The sequence below is a fragment of the Cyprinus carpio genome, chromosome B3, assembly GCF_018340385.1.
Source record: "Cyprinus carpio isolate SPL01 chromosome B3, ASM1834038v1, whole genome shotgun sequence".
Lineage (NCBI taxonomy): Eukaryota > Metazoa > Chordata > Actinopteri > Cypriniformes > Cyprinidae > Cyprinus > Cyprinus carpio.
In genome coordinates this window covers 20,286,757-20,310,968 of record NC_056599.1, presented here as the reverse complement: position 1 = coordinate 20,310,968, position 24,212 = coordinate 20,286,757, and the positions used below count along the sequence as shown (strand labels likewise).

The following is a 24,212-nucleotide window of genomic DNA, read 5'->3' as shown; positions in this document are numbered from 1 at the left end:
TCTTTGTATATACTACTTTAATAAGGAATATTAAGGTCTGATTGCCAAAACATGCATGCATGTAATTAAATTTAATGACTTTATTCAATTTTCCCATTTAATTTTTTTTAATAGACGGTTAATCTTAGTGTATATTCTTAATATTTTGCTGCCATTAATGGCAATGATGTCTTCCAACTGTCACTTTTACTTCAACAAAAGTTTTCAAAACAGTGTAAAAGCAATTAACTTAATCCCAACACACATTCCATATATCATCGAAAACCAAAGTAGGAAAAAACCCAATTGAATGAGAAATAAAGTCTAGGTTACACAATAAATTTTACCCATGGGATGATGTTTTACGAAATCGCTTGAGTAGCTCCACCAACAGTAAAATCTCCCTGATACAAAATATTAAAAATCAAATATCTAATTTGCTGTAACTTCGATGTTGGAGGAATTTCACATTCAGACTTGAAAGGCAGTTGTCTGGAAACTCAACATAGCAGCTGGTCAGAACACTGTTAATCTCTCTCTGGTTTACCTGTGAGCAGAGAGATCGTGAGGTCGCTCCACATCCACTCGGCACAGCGGCTCTGTGATCACACGAGCCGACAGCGAGAAGCGCTCGTACTCCGAGGGAGAAATCAGGTAGAACCCTAATAATATTGAAGAGAGAACAAAGTTGAATCTCATTCATGGGGAAAAGCACAAAGCTAGAAATGATTTACATGCAGTTTGAGAATGAACTACTAACCTTGTCCAGTCTTCGTGAACACGCAGGAAGCAATGCCACTGATGTCTTCTTTGCGGATGCAGTCGTAGCGTACTTGCGGTCTCAGTGCTGGCACACTGAACACGTGGATGTCACCCAGATTGGTAAGACACACTAGAGCGTTCTCAGAGTACTCTTCAGAGCTAACGCTGGTGAAGTTCGACAGCGCCACCTTTCGTACTCGACAGCCTTCATGAGCAGTCAACTTGAACTTGGTCTTCGCGCTTACTTTAGGCAGCATGAAAACCTGCGTAAAGCAAAAGAAAGGTTTTTCACTTCCAATCCATTTTGTTTAATGATCCGGTTTATTTAGTTGTGAATATCCCAACCTTAAACTGCTCCTCAGAAACAATAAGAACAGAGTGGCTGCCCTGCATGTCTGGGGCTTTGGCCAGATCTCTGGAGACTTCATATGGCTCCGGCAGAGGGTTTCCTCGGCCATCCAGCACAGCGATGGACACCACTGGAGCTCTGTGCATGAGCTGGATCTCCTTCCCCAGCAGCGCCTCCACGCTCTGCTCAGAGAACTTCTCCTGCGAGGGTACGTCCAGAGCATATGCGTACACGGAGCCAGAGTTCGTGCCAGCCCACATTGTAGGTCCGTGATGCGTTCCTGAGTAACCGAGGAAAAATAATGCTGTCAACCAGGTGGCCTGCAGCCATAAAAATAAATGTTAAGATCCTGGAGTCTCATTTACAAAACACATGCATGATGTGATGCCAGTCCCATAGATTTGGTCGTACTTTTACAAATCCTGATTTGTTAATGTCTTTTTTAAAAAGCAAACACTGACATCGAAATACTCTTATATTGAGGGGTACATCTCAGTGTTCAAGTGTTGACAGATTGTGAAACTTTTACATTTAGTTAGTAACATCTGACAAGTGCAAAAAAGTTCACATTTAATAACAACTGGACTATGTCTTACAATTCATCTTTCAGTCTCTACTATTGATGATGACAAAAATGAAAATGAATGAATCGAACAAGTATTTAATGTAGTGTAAAAAAAGGCAAGAGCAAGCTGAACAGACTAAGCATGAATGGGCATGTCAATAGTATATTAAGAGCATTACCATTTAAATGTTTGAAGGCAGTATTTTCTTTTAAAGAAATTAAGACTTTTATTCATAGAACACACAAAATTGATCAAAAAGGCATTCAGAGAAAAGACATTTATAATGTTAAAAAATTTATTTTTATGATTTCTGAAGGATCATGTAGCGTAACAGCTACTAAACATTCAGCTTTGCCATCAAATGAATAAATAACATTTTAAATGTATTAAAATACAAATGTTTTATTTTAAATTATAATTGCAATAGTCACTTTATTATGGTTCTGCATTTATGATCAAATAAATGCTTGGTGAGCATAAGAGCCTTCTTTCGAAAATGTAAAAAAAAAAAAATTGTACCGACCTCAAACTATGGAGTAAGCAAGCATTGTTTTGAAAAAAAGGTTTGGCAAGAATATGAATCTTAATCTTCTAGCAAGCGTTTCCCAATCCTGCTCCATGTGTCCACCCTAGCTCTGGATCTGTTTTTCAACATCTGGATCAACTTATCAGCTTATTAGTAGCACTCTCCATGACCTGATTTGGTGGCCTAAGTATTTTGTGAGCACATTTTTTAGTTCTCCCTATCCAGTCAGCACAGTTGTTTCAGACAATAGTGACCTAACCTGACCCTATTATTATGTTCCAATAGCAAACCACTCACACTCATAACTGCACAGTACAAATGCAAAGTTATTCCCCCATGACTGTAAACCATTTAAATATATTGCACTAATAAAACAATACTACTTTGTTCAGAACTCCCTCATGGAAAATGCAGCTCTCCCCAAACATGATCTGATCACTATTGTGCACGAGTCTGTTTGAGTCACGAGGTCACATACTGGAAGATGAGGGAAATGGGGCTTCCTCGTGCTTGTGACCCAGACAAAGTCATATAAAGTGACAGCCTAAATCATTTCAACACGTAAACGTGGGCGAGTGTACAGCAGCCTTGATCAGGTTAAACAATGCAAAGCCCACACATCTCACACAGGACAGACAAAACTCAGATTTGGAATCAGATCAACAGCAAAACTGCTTATGCTTATCTGATATCAGCCTGATAATTAAAAACAAAGATTTAATTGAAAACGTATACAACTGATAAAGTCAAACTATTAATTCAACTTTGAGTAAATAATCACAATAAAATTGAGTCCCAAACATCCAAATTGGATTTAATTTATAGGATGGATTTGATATAATATAGAATCGTAATGTCTAATTCAGTTACGTGGAAACTAGTCACTAGTCAAGTAGTCACAGAGCCTGAACTGCTTAACTGCAGCATATTTGAACCCTTCCCCCCCACAGTTCTCACCATCTCTGAGGAAAGTGTCAGCGAAGCAGAGGCAGCGCACCACTCCAGACAGAGAGTCGTCTGCAGAGCGGGGCTCAATCCGTCTCTGCACTGGTGTCACCTCAGCATCGTGCTCCGCCAACTGAGCGTTAGCCTCCTGCACCTGAGGAAGACAAGATCAGCTTCTTAAAGAAAACTAATAAACAACAGACTCACAAACAACGGCCTCATCCCCTTGAATCACAGGAACATGTAAGATGGTAATGCATGTATGTGAGATTTCCAGACACTCACTTTACTGGTGGGACTATTAACTACAACACGTTTCTTTCCTGAGACTCTGCTCTTCCGGATTCTTCTGAAGGACTGGCGCAGGGATTTCTTTAGAGACTTCACTCGAGACAGCGGGCCCTCCATAGCCAGAGAGTCATTGGGGTGTAGAGTGCACCTATGGAAAAACACAAAACCTTCCTTTACAGCAAAGTACAGTCACACAAATGTCAGATTTTTAATTATATCCTATGAGGTTATTTTGCACGGTAACTGCTGAAGGAAAATCTTATTCAGATTAAGGTTTATTGCATACCTACACAAACTGTGTTCATTAATTAGGGAACGCAAATGGATAATACATTACTGTTACTATAAATATAAACATTCCTAAAATGATAGTTATAATATAGTTATTTTATACAGTTACTATTAAAAAATACTTCTAACAAAACTGATTACTATATTAATAATCACTTATTAATTAATTGATTCACTTAATAAAATAATAATAATAATAATAATAATAATAATAATAATAAAATTAAATTAACAGTAAATTACTTTAATAAAAGTATTAATAATAGTAATATAATTATAAAAATATATTTTGTATTTAATATTCTTTAAAACTACATTTCTGTATTACTTATTAACTTTTATTAAAGTAATTTAAATGTATCAAATTGTTGTTAGTGTTGTAAATATTATTATTAATAATAATAATAATAAATTTTATTAATTATTTAAATACTTTAAAATATTAATAATAAAAAATAATACATAAACATTTATTTATTATTTAAAGAACTGTATTCTAATTATCATTATATTATTATAGTTGTTGTTAATAATAATAATAGATTTAAATTACATTAATGAAAGCATTATTAATAATAATAAAGATTTTTTTAAATAAATACATTTATTTAAAACAATACTTGTATAAATTTTTAAATAATTATAATACATTTCTTTAAAACAATAACTTGTTTTATTATAATTATCATTATCAATACTTTTATTATAAGTAACTTTAATTTATAAAATTATATTATTGTTGTTGTTAATAATAATAATAATAATAATAATAATAATAATAATAATAATAATAAATTTAAATAATTATAATACATTTCCTTAAAACAATAACTTGTATTATTATTATTAATTTATTGTTGTTGTTGTTAATAATAATAATAATAATAATAATAATTTAATTTAATACATTTAAACTACTTTAACAAGAGTATTAAAAATATTGTTTTATTTTAAGAAATGTATTATAATCATCATTATATAATTGTTGTTGTTAATAACAACAACAACAACAACAATAATAGTAATATATTTATAATTGGCTTGGTTATAATAAGCAGATGCTGAGTATGCAAAAATATTTTATAACAACAATTAACTGGATTCATATGCAATACATTTCCATTTTCTTGTTTATTTTTAATGTTTGTGTCATGAAATATTTGTCAAATTTAGCTGGAAATGCAGCTTCAGATGAGACATGCTCATTGAGACAATCGTGTTTATTAACTCTGTCATTATTAGATAGCTGTTCATTGAAAGACCCTGCTTGATTTGAAGATTGGTTTGCACATGACAGATTTCAATTATTAATTTTGTAAATGTAGTGAGTGAACAAATCGAGCCAACCCCAATTCAGATAACTTTAATCTCTTCATAGCAAACGAGATAAATCTCTTTCAAATTGAAGCACTGATTAACAAGCATTTGGCAAAGTAACACAGCAGCTTTGGATGGCACTAGAGTTACCTCGCCAGCACTGGACTTCGCCGATGATAGTCAAAGAGCCCAAAGCCATGACTGGTGCCAAAGGCAATGAGGTTCCACTCTGCGTGCAGGGTTACCGCAGTAACGGCCGCGGGGGGCATGCACTGCACCAGGACAACCGGCTGGAATCCAGGAGCAAACACTACTGAGCCACTCTTAGGAGGCAACCGGTCATGACCCTTCCACGTGAAACCCTCTCGGTCCTGGAGCAGGTCCACTGTGGCCACATCAATCATGTGATCAGACTTCTCATCGCTAAGAACCAGAACTATAACCTGTGAACAGAGTATGGGTTACAACGTTATCACTTATTTTTGAGAAGACAATAGCCATTTGAAAGCCTAGAGAGCATTAGTTAAATAAAAAAAGTTGTTATAAAGTCGTTTTCTTTGCATACAAAAAGTAATCTCGTAGCTTCACAAAATCACACACTGATGTCACATGGACTATTTTACTGATATCTTTACTACCTTCTTGGGTCAGAACACGGTAGTTGCGTAGCTATCTTTGGAGGATCAAAAAGCTCTCGGATTTCCTCTAAAATATTGTCATTTGTGTTCTAAAGATGAACTAAGGTCTTACAGGTTTGAGAAATTAATTAGAGAATTTAAATTTTTGGGTGAACTGTCACTTGAAGAGGTAATAAGGTTTCATTATGGTTAGGATGTAGCCTTTTTAGACAGCACACAGCAAAGCCACTTAACTAAGCTTTTTGAAACAAAGTCAAACCCACTAGAAGGTGGCAGATTTTTAGAGGAAACTGCTTATTTAATTTTAAAACGACATCCTATCTGCTAATCTTCAACATGTTTTACACCAAACAATCCTTTTGGATTGGACTATTTTTAGAGTTTTCCATAAAAAAAAAAAAAAAAAAAGGCATTTTATAAGAAGTCACTGACTTTTTGCGACAGGTGGGATTCAGTTTATGGCACTTCTCATTCATTCCTATGGCATCCGTAAACGGTGACTGAGTGTCGCACAACTCACTGGAAATTCAAATGACGTCAAGGCTGTAATGTGATTGGTTATTAAGGGACACGTCATCCAAGTTAGCCGTTACGCTTTCTCCAATATTAATTAATACAGACCCTCTCCTCTCCCTACAGTAAGATAATCTCTGACAAACTACTGAACTGAAAACATATTTGCATTAATCATTAAAAACTAGTGATCCTACTTGTCCAGCAGTTCCAGCCACCACCAGTTTTCCGCTGTATTTACAGACGCTGATCTTCTGGATTGCTAGTCTGGGATCATCACTGTATGGGTCAAAACAGCCAACCTGGAAATAAATGAAAAGCAAACACGGACTGTTATTCTTCTTCATTGATTCTTACAGCTGCACAAACAGAGCTGCAATATCCCTTTTATGAGGGATGTTTAGTACAAAAACACACCTGAGCCAATCAAGTCCAACAAAATATCTTCCACATGCCCAAGAAAAGTCAAATACCATCTATACAGCCTTAAAGAAATAGCTTCAGCCATAAAGCTCCACATGTCATGAGCAATATAATGCAATCGGTAACAATACAAGACTGCATTTCCTTCCCCTCTAGACACATTGACCCTCAACAACATCTGATCCCAGCCAAACAGCTGCGGACAAAGACTAGAACAAAGAAAAGAGGAATGTGTATGTTATGAAAAAAAAAAAAAAAAAACGTAAAACAAAAGCAACGCAGAAGTGCCATCCAGAGCAGTAATGTGCTTCATCTTCAGCAGACGTCAGCAAAGCATTTCAGTCATCAGACAGACAGTCTGCTTTTAATTATGGAGCAAAACAAATCGAGTCCAGTGTGAATCCCATATGCTAAAGAGGGCCACGCGCCGGACTGCAGTTGGTGTTTTATGGAGAAGCTGAAGAAGAGGGAAAGGTGGATTAGGAAAACAAAAAAAACAGAAAGGAGAGGTCAAGAAACTTGCTAAAGCTTCCCTTGTTGTGAAAGAAAACAGTGAGTAAAGTAAAAAAAATAAAATAATGTCCCGGTGTTCAGATGATGTGATTTAAGCTTAGTTTTAAAAGTCAAAGAAATCATCAGATCTCCCATAAATCCCTGACCTTTCTGAAAGGAGGCCATTCCTCCTCCCCGGCCTGCGTCAGGCTGTCGTTGTGGTCGCCGTCTGTCTGAAAGATGTTGGCTGTGCTCAGTTTGTACAGCGGTTTGAGCGACACTCCTGACGCATCCCAGAAACGCACTGTACCATCCTCATGACTAAAAAAAACAAATACAAGCACACATCATCCTGACAACTGATCCAAATAAACAGGAATGTTTTCATTCAAGCCTGTGGGACGTTTTATCAAAACACTGAAGAAAAATGTAAGCAGCTGTTCAAATAACTTAATTTTGATTTCTCATTAGTGATAGGAAGAGATTAAAATAAAAAAAAATAAAATAAAATAAAATAAAATAAAATAAAATAAAATCTCACCCAGTTAACAGCAGTTCTTTCGGTTTTGGATCAGCTGCCAAGTTTTTCCCTCCACATAATGGCCAATTCTGTCAAAACACAGAGGGGGAAAAAGCACACTCAGGGCGGCCACTTTATAAAAATAAAAAAAATTCTGGCAAACTTTAAATTGTTTAATGAAATAACATTAAATAAAAACTTTGATGCTGGTTTGTGTCTTATTGGTGGTTGTTAAATAAAATCCATTTCAGAAAGACTAAGCTATTAAATCTAAAAATACAGTATGAGCGTGCTGTATTAAATCAAGTAATTTATATAACAGTGACAAAAAATGAAGGGTGGTGTTTGTTTTATGATGTTAATGTTATACACATAACAGATGTTATACTGAATGCAAATATTTAGTATTCTGCTTAAGTGAAAGAAAAACGATACGTATGTAAAAGCATGAAAGCCAACTATATTTCAGTTATGCAAATGTCAACACATCATTTTACACATTCTCCAGAATTTGCAAGTCGATTTTAAATCCATTCTGCCAAATTTCCTGTTAAACCAACAGAGGACTTGTGGGGAAAAAGCACTAGTTTTGAGTTTCTGTGTAGGGTCTTTTAATTCAGCCACCTCATAGTTCTGCAGAGGACACTGCTGCTGGCCCGCACTGATCACTCTCTCCCACAGTCTGGGCGGCACATTTGAGATGTGACATGAACAGGTGATGGCAGAGGAGTGCAGAGGAGCCAGATAGGGAGCAGGGACAGTGGGCCAGCCAGCCATCTGAAGATCAATCACTACCAGCTCCTCTTCCAAAAGAACCACAAGCGCTGATGGGTCATCAAATTCTGTGAGGCACAAAAATAACTGAAGTCCATGCACAGCAAAAAAAAAAAAAAAAAAAAAACATTTAGCATACGCATGTAGCATCAGTGATTTATAGGACACTTATTATAGGAACAGCTCCGCAGAAGCAAGGGTCAAGGGCACAATGGTGGTAGCTTAGTAACTGGCCCATGTAAGAGTCTGAACTGGGCGGTATGATGGTATTTACCATGGTAGACATGATACGGTCAAAACTGTACAGATTCTGCTGGATCATTTATATGACAGCATATTTATGGTACACTTTTACATAATTTGACTGTTCTTCACATTGATGGCAGATTTATTTGTTCTGAAAGATCATATTCTGGTTTGCATCAGTTAAGTAAATAACCAATAAATATTAATAAAAACAACAAGATTAATAATAATAGTAACAGCATAATAATAATCAATAATAATAATAATAATAATCATAATCGTAATAATAATAATAATAATAATAATAATAATAATAATAATAATAATAATAATAATAATAATAATAATAACAACAGTTATAGTATTAGTAAATAATTATTATATATTATTCCACATTAACAATAATCACCAGCCACTATTGTATAATAATAATAATAATAATAACAATTATAGTAGTAGTAAACTATTATTATATATTATTCCACATTAACAATAATCACCAGCCACTATTGTATTATAATGATAATAATAATAATAATAATAACAATTATAGTAGTAGTAAATAATTATTATATATTATTCCACATTAACAATAATCACCAGCCACTATTGTATTATAATGATAATAATAATAATAATAATAACAATTATAGTAGTAGTAAATAATTATTATATATTATTCCACATTAACAATAATCACCAGCCACTATTGTATTATAATGATAATAATAATAATAATAATAACAATTATAGTAGTAGTAAATAATTATTATATATTATTCCACATTAACAATAATCACCAGCCACTATTGTATAATAATATTAATAATAATAATAATAATGTCTTATTGAATAAACGACAATAATAATAATAATAATAATAATAATAATAATAATAATAATAATAATAATGTCTTATTGAATAAACGACAATAATAATAATAATAATAATAATAATAATAATAACAATTATAGTAGTAGTAAATATTATTATATATTATTCCACATTAACAATAATCACCAGCCACTATTGTATAATAATAATAATAATAATAATAATAATAATAATAATAATAATAATAAACAACAACAATTATAGTAAATAATTATTATATATTATTCCACATTAACAATAATCACCAGCCACTATTGTATAATAATAATAATAATGTCTTATTGAATAAACGACAATAATAACAATAATAATAATAATAATAATAATAATAATAATAATAATAACAACTATTATAGTAGTAGTAAATAATTATTATATATTATTCCACATTAACAATAATCACCAGCCACTATTGTATTATAATGATAATAATAATAATAATAATGATAATAATAATAATAATAATAATAATAATAATAATAATAATAACAATAACAATAATAGTAGTAGTAAATAATTATTATATATTATTCCACATTAACAATAATCACCAGCCACTATTGTATTATAATGATAATAATAATAATAATAATAATAATAACAATTATAGTAGTAGTAAATAATTATTATATATTATTCCACATTAACAATAATCACCAGCCACTATTGTATTATAATAATAATAATAATAATAACAATTATAGTAGTAGTAAATAATTATTATATATTATTCCACATTAACAATAATCACCAGCCACTATTGTATAATAATATTAATAATAATAATAATAATAATGTCTTATTGAATAAACGACAATAATAATAATAATAATAATAATAATAATAATAATAAAAATAATAATAATAATAATAAGTAGTAGTAGTAGTAAATATCAATTATATATTATTCCACATATATAGATTATAATTATTATATTATTTCACAACAATAATAAAAATTAACCATCCCTAATAAATAAATACTAATAATAATAATAATAATAAATATTAATTATATATCATTCCACAACAACAACCATCCACTGAATGAATAAATAAATAATAATAATAAATTATTATTGTTGTTGTTTTAAAATTAAAAAGTAATAACAACGATGATGATGATGATGATGATAAAGTAGTGGTAGTAAAACAACAATAATAATCAGCATCCATTATTGAATAAATAATAATAAGTTGTTATTATTGCTACATTAAATAATAATATTAGTAACGGTATAATAATAATAATAATAATAATAATAATAATAATAATAAAGCAGTAGCAGTAGTAGTATTAAATAAATATTAATTATATATTATTCCACAACAACAACCACCATCCATTATTGAATAATAATAATAATAATAATAATAATAATAATAATAATAATAATAATAATAATAATAATAATAATAATAATAGCTGTTATTATTACTTAAAGATGTCTAAAATCACTAGATAGATCATGTTGTATAACAAAATAGTTTGGAGTTGAACTTTCAGCAAAATTAATCATATTACGATCAATCTTGACGTTTGATATTATGAGCTCAAAATAAGAGTTCGGTCAAACCACTTCTTTTCAGTTATCAGCCCAAATCTTTAAACATTAAGCCACAGCACCGGCCCCATGGGTGGCCTGCTCACCCTTATCTTTGTCTGTGCAGTGAATGGTGAAGAAGTCTATGACACGCGAGGTGAAGTCTAGGGTGACGTGGCTGCTGTCCTGGAGGATGGTCAAGCAGTGTCTGTCTCCATAGCTGGCTCTGGGCATACCACCACTGAACAGCACTAGAGGAGCTCTACAGGCACAACAGAGGAGACCCTCCTGAGAGAACTCAAACATGCCATTATGGGATTTCATTTCTCACACATTACAGCACGCACCCGGACTCTGTTGTCCTCCACAGGATCTTGTTCACGGCTTTGCAGGGAAAGGGGCCTGAGATGAATAACACAAAAATGAGGAAAACAGAAAGACAAACCGAGTTTAAGAGAAACCACCAAAACTACAGAAATCTTGGCAGAGTACATGGTAAAAATTGGAAAATGTCCGTATTTCCCCCAAGCGGTTTGCGTCAACAAACCATCAGCTAATAGTGAAGAGTGCATTTAAGGTTTACGATCCCTTTAATAGGTCTGGAGAAGGATTTTAATGGCCTATTACAAAAGTTGAACGGACTTGAAGCTTTGGTATAGAACAACATTTCCTGGCATTGTGCAAGTTAAGCAAACATTGCAGCATGACCAGTCGTCGATGAGCTTATGGCTACTGGAATTATTATACCTCCATTAAAAACAGCCCAAAACATGAAGTGCATTTTTACAAGCATGTTAAATGTTTAATTTTGGCCAGAATAAAACAATAGCGAGTCTTATTTAAATTTAAACACTTTAGTCTGACTGAAATAGTACTTGACCTGAAGCATGTGATTGCAGCTCAGCTTCGTCCAACATGTTTTTACATTAATCGGATGACAATAAGCCTCAAAAGTTTGGGTTAGTAAGATTTTTCTTAAGGTTTCTGAAAGATAGCTCTTACACCCACTAACGCTCCATTTATTTGATCAAAAGTACAGTAGGGATATGCCAGTATCAAATTTTCCTGTTGCGATTAATTGCTAATGCTTTTATCACGGTATACGTATTGAAATTAAGTTTCAAAAAAGTGGTCATAATATAGTATCATGTATATAGTATATAGTATAGTATATAGGTTAAATAACTTTTTTCTTAAAAATAACTGAACATTAAAATACAATAAAGCAATACAGAAAAATATATAAAGTTAAAAGTTTTACACAGATTCAAGTGCAAAAAAACTATAAAGTTGAATAGGTATCACTTTACAATAAGACCTCATTAGTTAATATTAGCTAATACATTAACATTCTGAATGAGCAATAGCTACATTTGCTAGTTATTCGTTTATTTTTTTACAAAGATTAAGTTATTAATCTTTGTAAAAAAAATAAAAATACAAGTCTTAGTTCATGTTAGCTCATTAAATAACACAGTTGCAACTTTCGATTTTAACAACGTGTTATTAAATATTGAAATACCTAAGATGAATGAATGTTCAGAAGAATTTTTCATGGGCAGTTTATGTTAACCCTCTGGAGTCTAAGGGTATTTTTGGGGCCTGGAGAAGTTTTGTCATGCCCTGACATTTGTGCTTTTTTCAGTTTCTTATAAATGTCTAAATGGCTAAAGTCTAATCTCACTGTAATCAGCACAAACTGGGCTATAATAATATGTGAGCAGCATGTATGTACATGATTGTGTTTTTGAGAAAAAAAAGTGTTATGCGTGGTTAGTGAAAAACTAAAAATGTTAAATCACTTGAATAAGTCAATAAAACACATACAGAACATTGGTTCCCGGGACTTTTGAGAACTGGAGCTTGTAGCCCAGAATTTTTTTTTCTAAATGATGTGAAAATCATCTTGTTTACTCACTTACAGAAAACAAAATAAATATCAAAATTATCCAAAACACTTATTGTTGGTAAAAGTCATATGCGAGTAGGCGTCAACTATCATGAATTCACACCTGAGAAGATAAAGGCCTGCATAATGAGCCATTCAGTCAGCTGTGTCACTGAGAGGGATGAGTTACAAGAAAGAATGTGAGGACAAAATAAATGTATATAATTTTATGTTTGTAGTTTATTTAGAATATATTTAATTATCCCACAACATAATTTAATATTCACTTGTGAGTGCAGTTAAACAGTTTATTAGGAACAATCAAAGCTGACTTTCAAACTGAATTTTTTGCATCATTACTCCAGTCACACAATCCTTCAGAAATCCTTTTAACAATCTTATTTTCTACAAAAAAAACATTTATTGTTATTATTATCATTATTAACAATAAAATTATAAAAGATCAAAGAATATTTTTTTTTTAGTTTTTTTACAGGTTTTTTTAGGGGGGATAAATTGAAAGAACAGCATTGTTTGTTACATTTGTTACAGTTACATTTATTGGTACATTTATATTATTTACATCAAGCTTTTGAATGGTATAGTAGTGTATATTGTTATTGAAAACTTCATAATATTTCACTTGATTATACATTTAGTCATGAATTATAGTTTGGAAAAAAGTATTTGGAAAAAGTCTAACTTGTAAAACGTTTACACGTTATGTGAAAACTAGTACAAGTATATAAATAAATAAAAAGAGACTTACTCATGTTTATGATCTCTGCTGAATAAAGTGCTTCATTCTTTTTTTCTGAGGAAATCCAAATTTCAAATCCTCAACCACATCACATCTTTTTGGGGTGAATTATGTCTTATTCCTCTCATCGCGAAGCAAAGAGTAAAATAAAAAAAACTTGAAGAACAGTCTCACTGCGTTGTCTTCTGTTGTGTGGGCGTATTCAAGCCGCGCGCTTCAGTGAAACATTTGAATCTCAAAAGCGCGTTCAGCGCGGGGGTGTGGTCGCATTAGAAGATAATGAAGGGAGACGTGAAAAACGGACATCGCATTGTTTTCATATGGATTACTTTATCACAGATTATTTATCAATAGAATATTTATCACAGAATATATTTTTCGGCAGCACTTGTTTAGTTTAAAAGTAGACATGTCAGGCTTTCTATAGATATCTCTCTCATGTCTCTGTGTTGAGTATTCACTGAGTTACAGTTCATTTTAATGACGCGTTTGTAATTGAAGATAAGCGCAGACAAAGGCTGCAGACAGCACTCCTTGTTTGTTATCTTTATTTTATAAGTGCACAAAGTTTTGTTGTTATTATGTCTGTATACAAAAAAAAGTAGACCCTTTACAGATTTGATTGATGTATTGCTCTTATCTGTACGATCAAAACTGAAAGTGTAATTTAAGTTCTTTTCGGGGTTATCAGGAGAAAATACCCCAAAACGCGTATACGCGTTAATTGACTTCAGAGGGTTAACTAATGAATTAACTAATGTTAACTAATGAAGCCCTAATGTAAAGTGTGAATGAACAATAAATAATCAGAACACTTCCAAACAATATCTAGGGCATGTTGTAGTCCAGATTAAAATGAAAAAGAAAAAAAAAATTTTTTTGAAAATAAATAGCCTATTAAATCTAAATATTTAAGTATTTTGCGCTGTGATGAACACCATAGCAAATCCACAAATCTGAATGGCGATTTAAACTTATTTAAATATGATTTAGACAGTAGCACAGCTGCTTTATTTATGGGGTTTCCAGGGTAAGGGCTGCATTTTCTGCAGTTTAGCGCCATCTGCTGTCAGAGAGTGAATGTGCTTTCAATCAGCGCGTCTTTCACGTGTTCCCCCATGTGCTTCTCGTGCGTGCTTGTTTACATCAGAGCACACAGTCTTTCAAGCAGCATACAGCTGTGTTGTGCATTTTGAGCAGTTGATGGGAATAGTATTCTTAAAATGCATTCCAAATTCTGAATAACTTGTAATATATAAGTATTCACAGTATTTAGAAGTGCCCACAATAACAATATCGTGCATATTCGTTACCGTGATATCGCATTACCGAATACCGGCACATGTCTATACTACAGTAAAAAAAAAAATACAGTAATAATGTGAAATATTACAAAAATATTATGTGAAAGAATCATAGCTTATTTAACAATATTTTAAAATATAATTTATTCCTGACGCAAATCTGAATTTTCATCAACATTGCTCCAGTCTTCAGCGTCACATGATCCTTCAGAAATCATTCTAATATGATGATTTGCTGCATGAGAAACATTTCTAATTGTCAATGTTGAAAACTGTTGTGCTGATTAATATTTTTTGTGAAAACTGTAATGCATTTTTTTCCAAGTTCAAAAGAACAGCATTTATCTGAAAAATGTCTTTACTGTCACTTTTGACCAACTAAATGCATCCTTTTTTTTTTTTTTTTTTTTTTTAAATCTGAGCCCAAACTTATGAATGATAGTTTACACTCAGACAGACAGATGGAAAATGTAACTTGACCACTTGACCATTGTAACTGCACAAACTAACTGCTAACAAACAATCTGTGTGTGTGTGTGAGAAACACAGAAAAAGGGAAGGGTGTGTAATTGGCATGTGTTATGGCTCACCATATGGTATGGTGGATGAGATGGGGTCATGAGTGCAGGGATTGCTGCTGCTGACAGCCCACAACATGTATCCGCCATCACTATGGGAACTAACAAAGCTGTTTCCGGACCGTTCCCAGACCAAACTCTCCAGCTGCTGCAAGAGTGACAGTCCCACACAATACACAGCGTCAAAGAAGGACCAAAGACGATAAACCATCTGGACATCTTAACTTTAAGCACTGATGATTTAAAGATGGAATTAAAGGAGTTTTTATGAATCATGGACAGATCTCTTGACCTGATCACTTTGAAATTCTGCAGTGCAATTATTTGACATTTTTACAGAGACTTTAAAACACTGATGTCTACGTTTCTATTTCAATTCAATGCATTTCAACCACAACCCCAAAGAGTGTTGAAAACCATTTGAGAGACATCAAATAAACACACACACACACACACACACACGCACAAACTCACCTGCTTTCCCAGGAAGAGGTTGTCTACATGCCGACTGTTGAGGTCCCAGAGTACAACCAGACCTCTGCTGTAACCAATGAGGATTTTATCAGAGTCTTGTGGATGTTGCTGCAGGGACTCCACGGGCCCCAATGATTTTCCACACTTGTACTCCTCTGGAATGCTGAAAAGGGGAATAATCAGACATGTGAATGACATTACAAATAGCAAGATTTTATTCAGAAGATTCAGGAAACCTACAGACTGATGACAAATCCAAGCACTACGCTGCACCAAGGAACATTGGGAAGATGTATTCTCTTTGTAGTCCCGCCCAACTGCACTTCTATTTGGTGAAAAACCCAAATCTGAGCACACACTACTTAACTCCCCAAACACAGAGCGCTACTGAAGTACAGAAAACCTTTACTGCAAAACTTCACTTGGCACTTTTTTCTCAACCAAAAAAACCGAATCAAATGCAGGCTTGTGTGGAAAAGCATTTTGCATGGAAAAATGTGCAGGTCTCGGGGTTCACTGAATGATGAATAAACAATGTATCGAACATTTGGTAACAATTACTCTTGATTCATGTTTGCAAAGTCTAACGGGATGAACGGAAAGAAAACACAAAGTTCAATAAACAAAAAAATATATCAGTGGTTTCAATGCAAAATAATACGGCACAAGTTGACAACATTATCAGACGCTGACATGCTTAAATTCAGTTTGAAAGCCAGACAAATGATGACCAATCAAAAGCCACAGTCCGGGATTCCTCCGTGGCTGTGGCATGGATTCAAGAGCTGGAATGTGCATGGTACACCCACAGAGTCAGGATGAGATGCAGCCATGAAGGGAAAGAGGAAAAGAAGGACTGGAGTACTCATCTGGTGGCTTGGCTTCGGATAAGAACAGCCACAAGAAACAATTTCACACAAACAACAAAAGGGTTTTACACGAAAATCAAAGAAATAAAAAAAAAACAGATTTGAAAGACATACTGCTGTTTATAAGTCAGTAAGTGATGATAATCAGAAATTAGTATGGAAACACTGAAATGGCATTAACACTTCAGAAAGTTGAACACTGTCAAAGTTAAAGGAAGATCTTGCAATTTTAGATCTTAGATAATTTTATAAAAACTGAAAATGTGCAGAACAAGGCTATAAGGTTCTAATGAATTGAACTATGATTTTCAAATGATCTTACCCTGATTAATCATAGTTATTCATGATTACTGGATAAGGATTTTAGAGACTGAAATCATAAAGGGCAATTTCTATAAAAAAAAATCCAATTCCAATTCCAAGGCTGAGCATATTTATTAAAAATTACATAAAACAACCATCATCACCATACTGTCATATAATTACATCAATCATATAATTCATATTTTACATTTTTATATATATATATATATATATATATATACACACACATACACATATACACACACTTTCACATATACAAGTTAAATAATACAATCATTACGAAATATAAAATTATATACAATAATTTTAAATGTTAAATAATCTTAAATTATCTAAAAAGTAATAATAATAATAATAATAATAATAATAATAATTATAATAATAAACCCTAATATTCCCAGGTTTTTCATGATTGTAGGTACCCTTAATTTACAAAAATAGAAGAATGATATTGTAAGATAGTTTTTAGTGAGGTTAGTAGAGGATGGCCACACCACAGTGGATGCCTATTACGTTTCATACTAGCAAGCACACCATTTGTAATTATAATAAGTATTCTGAAGACATTAAAACTCATATACATGCCAATCTACAGTAGTCAACATTTGAAGTGGATCAAAAGCTTTCATCAAAGTTGTCCAAAAACCAAAACAATACCCGTTCTTGTCTTAGGACAAGTTTAATTAACTTTTTTGATCCACTTCAAATGTTGACTACTGTAGATGCCCCAATGTCTTAAAGAAAAACAAAACACTACAAAACAGTTTTTTCCTACTGAGCCACAGACTATATTCTGGCATTCCAGATCCCGCTGATTCCCAAAGATGAGTGTGCAAAGCTCATATTCCCCATTTTAAACACCTCCTCGGCTGGGGCCCAAGAGATGTGGCACTTGGTACAAAAGCATTTTGTTCAGTAATTTCTTGGCTGACACATACTTATTACCAGTGGCTCAGATAGGATGCCCATTACCCTAAATTGTGCTCAGTTAATGAGCAGTTCAAGGTCTCTCAGAAGCAGATGAACTCCACATTTAGCCACCCAGGCTATATCTGCAAAAGGGCACACTGGGAAAGCTGCAATTTATCTCCAAGTTAAATAACGTCTTTAAAGAGTAAGATGAACAGTTAGTGTGATTTCCTGCCTTGTAGCAGACATAAATACAGCCTTTAGGAAAAACAGGTTTCTTCTTAACGAACAGTGTATTATCCTTACAATAACAAATGGAGAGCAGCAGCTTAAAGATCCCATCAGATCACAAGGATCGAGGCCCTTCTGAACTCCAAATGTCTAACTGTGGCAGTGGGAAGTCTGTGCCTTGGCAATGGGACAGGAAAGCTCCAGCTGCATATAACCTACTGACAGTAACAGACAGCCACAGCTGGGGGCAACAAGGGGCACATCAGGAACTTTGATTCGTTCCCAGTTCAAAGTGTATAAGAGAAGGGTGACAAAAGCAGCTCGGAGGGAAAGAAAATAAACAAAAGGTCTTGCTGCAGCTTCATTAACCTCATGCACAGTCCTCTCAGATGGGGTGGGAGTCCCCAAATGCTTATTTTATGAGGTAAGTGCTGTGGAATCTGTCTGCACGGCCATCTTTATTAGAGTCCAGTGTAGACGTCCTGAGTCACAGAGGCTTAAAAAAATACCGGCTGTCCCCTGAGAGACATTCAGAAAATCCTTTTCATAGTGGTTGCAGACTGGGTTAGGGTTACACTAATAAATACTTTTATTCTGCAAGGATGCATTTAAATGATCAAAAATGAAAGTGAAGATATATAAAGACATTATATGTTTACAAAATATTTTAAAATTCTATTCAAAGAATCATGAAAAAATGTATTACAGTTTATCAAATATAAAAAATATCAAGCAGCACAACTGTTTTCGGATAATAATGAGAAATGTTGCTTGAGCAGCAAATCAGCATATGTGACCCTGGACCACAAAACCAGTCATAAGGGTCAATTCTTTGAAATTGAGATTTATACGTTCATACGTACATCTGAAAGCTGAACAAATATGCTTTCTATTAATGTGTAGTTTGTTAGGATAGGACAATATTTGGCTGAGATGCAACTATTTGAAAATCTGGAATCTGAGGGTGCAAAAAAAAAAATCAAAATATTGAGAAAATCACCTTTAAAATTGTTCAGATTTAGTCCTTAGCAATGCATATTACTAATCAAAAATCAAGTTTTGATATATCACCGATAGGAAGTTTACACAATATCGTCATGGAACATGATCTTTACTTAAAGAAAACCTCACGGTTTCCATCCAAAATATTTTACGGGTTTGGAACAACATGGGGGTAAGTGATTAATGACAAAATTATCATTTTGCGGTGGAGTAACCCTTTTATATCCTAATGATTTTTTACCTAAATTTTTTTATATAATTTTGACCCATACATTATTTGTATTTTTTTTTAATCAAATAAATGAAGCCTTGGACAGCATAAAAGACTTTTAAAAATCTTGTGTAATATGGTGTAATATAACAGATTTCAGTTTTACACAAGCACATTTGAACGGAGCCCCCCAAAAAACCTTGCCTTTTCATACTCTGGCAGCTATAGTAAAGTGGTAACATCTGGATGAGCTGATGACATGACAAGGTCAATATGGAGCCTGGAAGGGCGGCTCTCACCTCTGCATGATCTCATCCTGGAACAGCGACTTGTTCAGCAAGGTGAGGGTGGGCAGTTCCAGGAAGTGCACCCCGCCACCTTCAGTGCCCAGAGCAAGAAGATCACAGCTCAGCTTCAACAGCATGACGGTCACACGTGTCGCACTACACAAGAGAAGCAAGCAACATAAAGGTCATGGTTTGGACAAGATGACAAAAGGCATCACTGAGCAAATGTGGGGAAATGCAACCAGAATAAGGAACAAAACCTTACCTGGTGCTCTCGATGCCTGGCCTGCCAGGCAGGTTGAAGCTGTGAACCTCCACCAAATGTGATCGGTTTTCTCTCTGCACAATCTCCCATAGGTGAATGGTGTTATCATCCAACAAAGAAAGAATCCTCCCCTACAAACAGAAAAAAAAACATCTCATATGGTTTAAAGACACAAATGGCAACTTTCAAAATAAAAGCCCTCTACAACTTCAAAAACACACACACACCGACTCCTAATAAGCTACAATGACTGAAACATGGTCTTACCTGTCCATAGAGAAAGTGTATCTGAGTGACGGCAGCAGTGTCTTTATGAAGTCCAGTCATCTCCACCCCAGGAGCCCCATATCTTAATGCGCAGTCAAGGGAAAAAGCTTCAGACTAGGCTTTCATAATCGATTTTTGAGTCAATTATATTTTCAATTGATCAAATATTCATTCTTACTCTCTTCAAACAACATGCAAACTGAAGTCTTTAGAAATGCTCGCTATGCACACTGTGCGTATGACTTTACTGTAAAAGTATTGTGAAGTAGGGGACTTCCAATTATTTTTAAGTTACGGTTTACAAGAAATATGCCTTGCATAAGATTAATTAAAAACCTACATTTAATGTCTAGCATTGGATACTGTCTTTAAGTCTCTTTTTCTGTTTTAAGGGACATGTGTGTGCTCTACAGTGTTTTCAAAGTTAATGGCAACACAGGTTTTGAATCACTTAATTGTTGTTATGACAAAGGTTTTGCAAAATGGTAATGTTTTTGCAACAGGAGACTAATTAAAAAATGTAATTTGAATTTCATTACTGATTTTATCGAATAGTTTCAGCCCTACTTAAGACACTTATTGCCATGTCTTAGCTCCAATGGGTCACGATATCATGCAGGTCCATACTTTTATTCTTGTTTCTTTCAAAATGAAATCAAGCCAATCAAAGCTAAATTTGAATGCGGTGGAAAAAAAAAAATCATGAAGCAACACTGTGCAATGACTTAAACTCAAGAAATAGAGGATTCTCTGAGGGAATTAATTACAGTCATATAATGCTCATTAAACAGCCCACTGAGCTAAATACTAAGAACTGAGCCAAAATCAAATCAAAAGGATTGGCCCACACTCAATCGGATCATAAATGTCTCCAGAATAAGCAGAAATCTCCCACTTCTCTTTTTCATTTTTGACATCAACAGCAGCTGGCAAAGCTGATCGTGATTTTCTTGAAGAGACCGTTGCTCAAATGATTTCTGGATGGCTATTGTAGTCTGCTTTTCATTACCGAACTACACAGCCTTTCACTTCTATAACAAAAGAGTGGATATCTAGGTCACATCTGATCCACGTAAAACGATCCAAACTCTGCAGGAAGAAAGAGACATCCTCAGAATAACTAAATTCAGAAGGCCTTGGTGAAAGATAAAGGCTCTTTAAAAGTAAGTCTTTTTTTTTTTTCAATAAGAGCATGAGTGTGTCTGGAAGGGCAAACTATGCATATTGCATACCATTTAATAGTATGTACCATGCAAAGCATGCACTTACCAAGATGACCAACTATAGTGTCAAAAATGTGCAGTATGCAACCCAACAACGCGGTGTTAAATACTCTATTTCACAATTTAATGCCCCATACCTGACCATCATATTCCAGCTTGATGAATAATAAACTGCAAGCATTTAACAAGTGCTATTATTTGACCAAAGAGCAAAAAGATAAATACATTGGCACACAATATTGAACTGAAGTATGCTGAATAACAGTAACATTACATTTTCAAACATTTCAAACAGTTTCATGCACTTTTTTGTTTGTTTGTTTATTGAGGGGGCAATGTTGGCTCACTTCAAGAAAAATAAGAAACTATTTAACGACTGAAATTTTAATTAAGTGCGTAAAGAGACCTGGGTTCATACCTCCTCCAAATATTTATTTATTTTTAAATAAATATATCTTATTTAATATCTATATTTTTATAAAAAAATATTTATTTTATTTTTACATTTAATAATAAATACTTTCATGCAGTCACTTTCGTTATATGGACCCAAATGTCATTGTTTTTTGGATTCATTTAGAAAGGGTTGGACTGGACATCATGATTCTGAACACAGGCCTTTTCTCTCTGCAAACTTGCTCGTGAGGCAAGGTAGGTACATCTGATTCAGACTAATGAGAAGAGATGCAGTCATGGTGCGAGGGGAGCACAGGACACACTGTCAGCTCGACTGAGTCCAGAACAAAAGCTCAGACTGTGTGGCACTGCCGCACGTCACCCAGCCACCTCACACACAGCGCTCTGAGAGCCACTTCAGCTGCTGCCTAATCAAGCCCATAATGTCTTACACAACCAGGCTCTTGAAACAGCACCCCAGACGAACTGCTCCATTCTGAAGTCCCCTTGGTTGCCATGGCAGCATCTCGATTATGTCACACAGGAACAGGCATATTGTTATTTGCAGAAGGGGCGCATATGCCCCAAAAAAACGCTACACAATGAAAAGTTCAAAAGCTGGGAAACATGTAACATCTTACACCAAATATGCATAACAACCTGACAACATGAAAGGTCATGTTAACATCTCAGACAATGTTGTTCATCAGATAATGGTCATAAATGGTTTATGTATCTTAAACAATTTTTGCCTGCATAAAACCTTGTTACCAGAAAGAAAAAAAGTAATGCAAATGTGGTTTTTGCATAGTTTTTTTTTAAAAGGGTTAGTTCACCCAAAAAGAAAAATTCGATCATTAATTACTCCTCATGTCGTTCCAAACCCGTAAAACCTTTTTTAATCTTCGGAACACATATTAAGATATTTTTGTTGATATCTGAGAGCTTTCTGACCCTGCATAGACAGCAACACAACTACCACATTCTAGGCCCAGAAAGATAGTAAGAACATCGTTAAAATAGTCTATGTGACACAAAAAGTATTCTCGTAGCTTCTAAAAGTTACTGTTGAATCACTGATGACACATGGGCTATTTTAACAATGGCCTTACTTCCTTTCTGGGCCTTGAACGTGGTAGTCACATTGCTGTCTATGCAGGGTCAGAAAGCTCTTGGATTTAAATCACAGATTTGGAATGACATGAGTGTGATAGTAGTAAGAGTAATTAATGATAGTAATAAGAAAGTAGATAGTAGTATAACATTTTATAAATAATATAAATCCACTCATGAAGTAAAGCTTGCTTTCCATAGGATTTTCATTCTTACTGTAATTTCCATTAATGCATTTGCTTTTATCAGCAGTTCTTGTATTCCCTGGGAATCAAACCCATGACGTTGGTGTTGCAAGCACTATGCAGTAGCACTTGAGCTAATGAATAATTAAAATAATAATAATAATAATAATAAATAATAATAATAATAATAATATATTACTACTACTGTTTATATTATTATTATTATTATTATTATTATTATTATTATCATTAGGGATGCGCCGATCTGATATTCATATCCGGTATTGGCTCCGATACTGCCATTTTTCTCGGATCGGGTATTGGTCAGAGAGGGCCAAACCAAATCCGAGATTTTTCTTCTTTTTTTTTTTCGATTGTGCGAATTATTCTGTGTTAGTTCTGAAGCCAAACGGTAGCTTAATGTAAGATAAATATGAATATTTTAGTCCTTACATTAAAGTTCACACAAACACTTTTTTCTGCTGTGGCTGTCAGTCATTCGTTCAGCCTTTAAACCCTGGTCACATTCGGTAATGTCAGTCAGCTCAGTAAAGCTCTCTCCAAGATCATTCTGTATTCCCATTATCATACTTGATTTGTAAATACATTTCTATGATTTTGCAAAAAGGTCATTATCTTCTTGCCAGAGTTTAATGTTGTTTTGTTACTTGCTACTGGGTGTCTGTGAGAACAAAACACGGGCATAGAAAAGACGTGCACAGTAACTGAAATTTAAAACTGTTAAAAGTAAGTCTTAATAACTGTTGCACAGATATAATACACTATGCATCATTCTGCACGCATCATTCTACACACCGGATGCGCAGATTGTAAGCACTTCATGCTGCACTGTAT

The 24,212-nt window shown here is 33.9% G+C and overlaps 1 protein-coding gene across 1 annotated transcript in view; it reads right to left on the bottom strand.

Annotated features, from left to right (window-relative positions):
* Positions 1–24,212, bottom strand: part of LOC109046926 (lethal(2) giant larvae protein homolog 1-like) — a 38,958-nt gene that overhangs the window by 3,610 nt on the left and 11,136 nt on the right. Inside the window, exons 3-19 of the mRNA XM_042720157.1 lie at positions 20,441–20,522; positions 20,174–20,304; positions 19,921–20,064; positions 16,076–16,238; positions 15,614–15,749; positions 11,419–11,473; positions 11,179–11,333; positions 8,237–8,454; positions 7,634–7,701; positions 7,260–7,413; positions 6,375–6,479; positions 5,177–5,469; positions 3,413–3,566; positions 3,140–3,281; positions 1,087–1,370; positions 740–1,004; positions 527–641 (exon numbers count right to left, since the gene is read on the bottom strand). Coding sequence (XP_042576091.1) covers positions 527–641; positions 740–1,004; positions 1,087–1,370; positions 3,140–3,281; positions 3,413–3,566; positions 5,177–5,469; positions 6,375–6,479; positions 7,260–7,413; positions 7,634–7,701; positions 8,237–8,454; positions 11,179–11,333; positions 11,419–11,473; positions 15,614–15,749; positions 16,076–16,238; positions 19,921–20,064; positions 20,174–20,304; positions 20,441–20,522 — 2,664 coding nt within the window. The remainder of the gene's footprint in view (positions 1–526; positions 642–739; positions 1,005–1,086; positions 1,371–3,139; positions 3,282–3,412; positions 3,567–5,176; positions 5,470–6,374; positions 6,480–7,259; positions 7,414–7,633; positions 7,702–8,236; positions 8,455–11,178; positions 11,334–11,418; positions 11,474–15,613; positions 15,750–16,075; positions 16,239–19,920; positions 20,065–20,173; positions 20,305–20,440; positions 20,523–24,212) is intronic.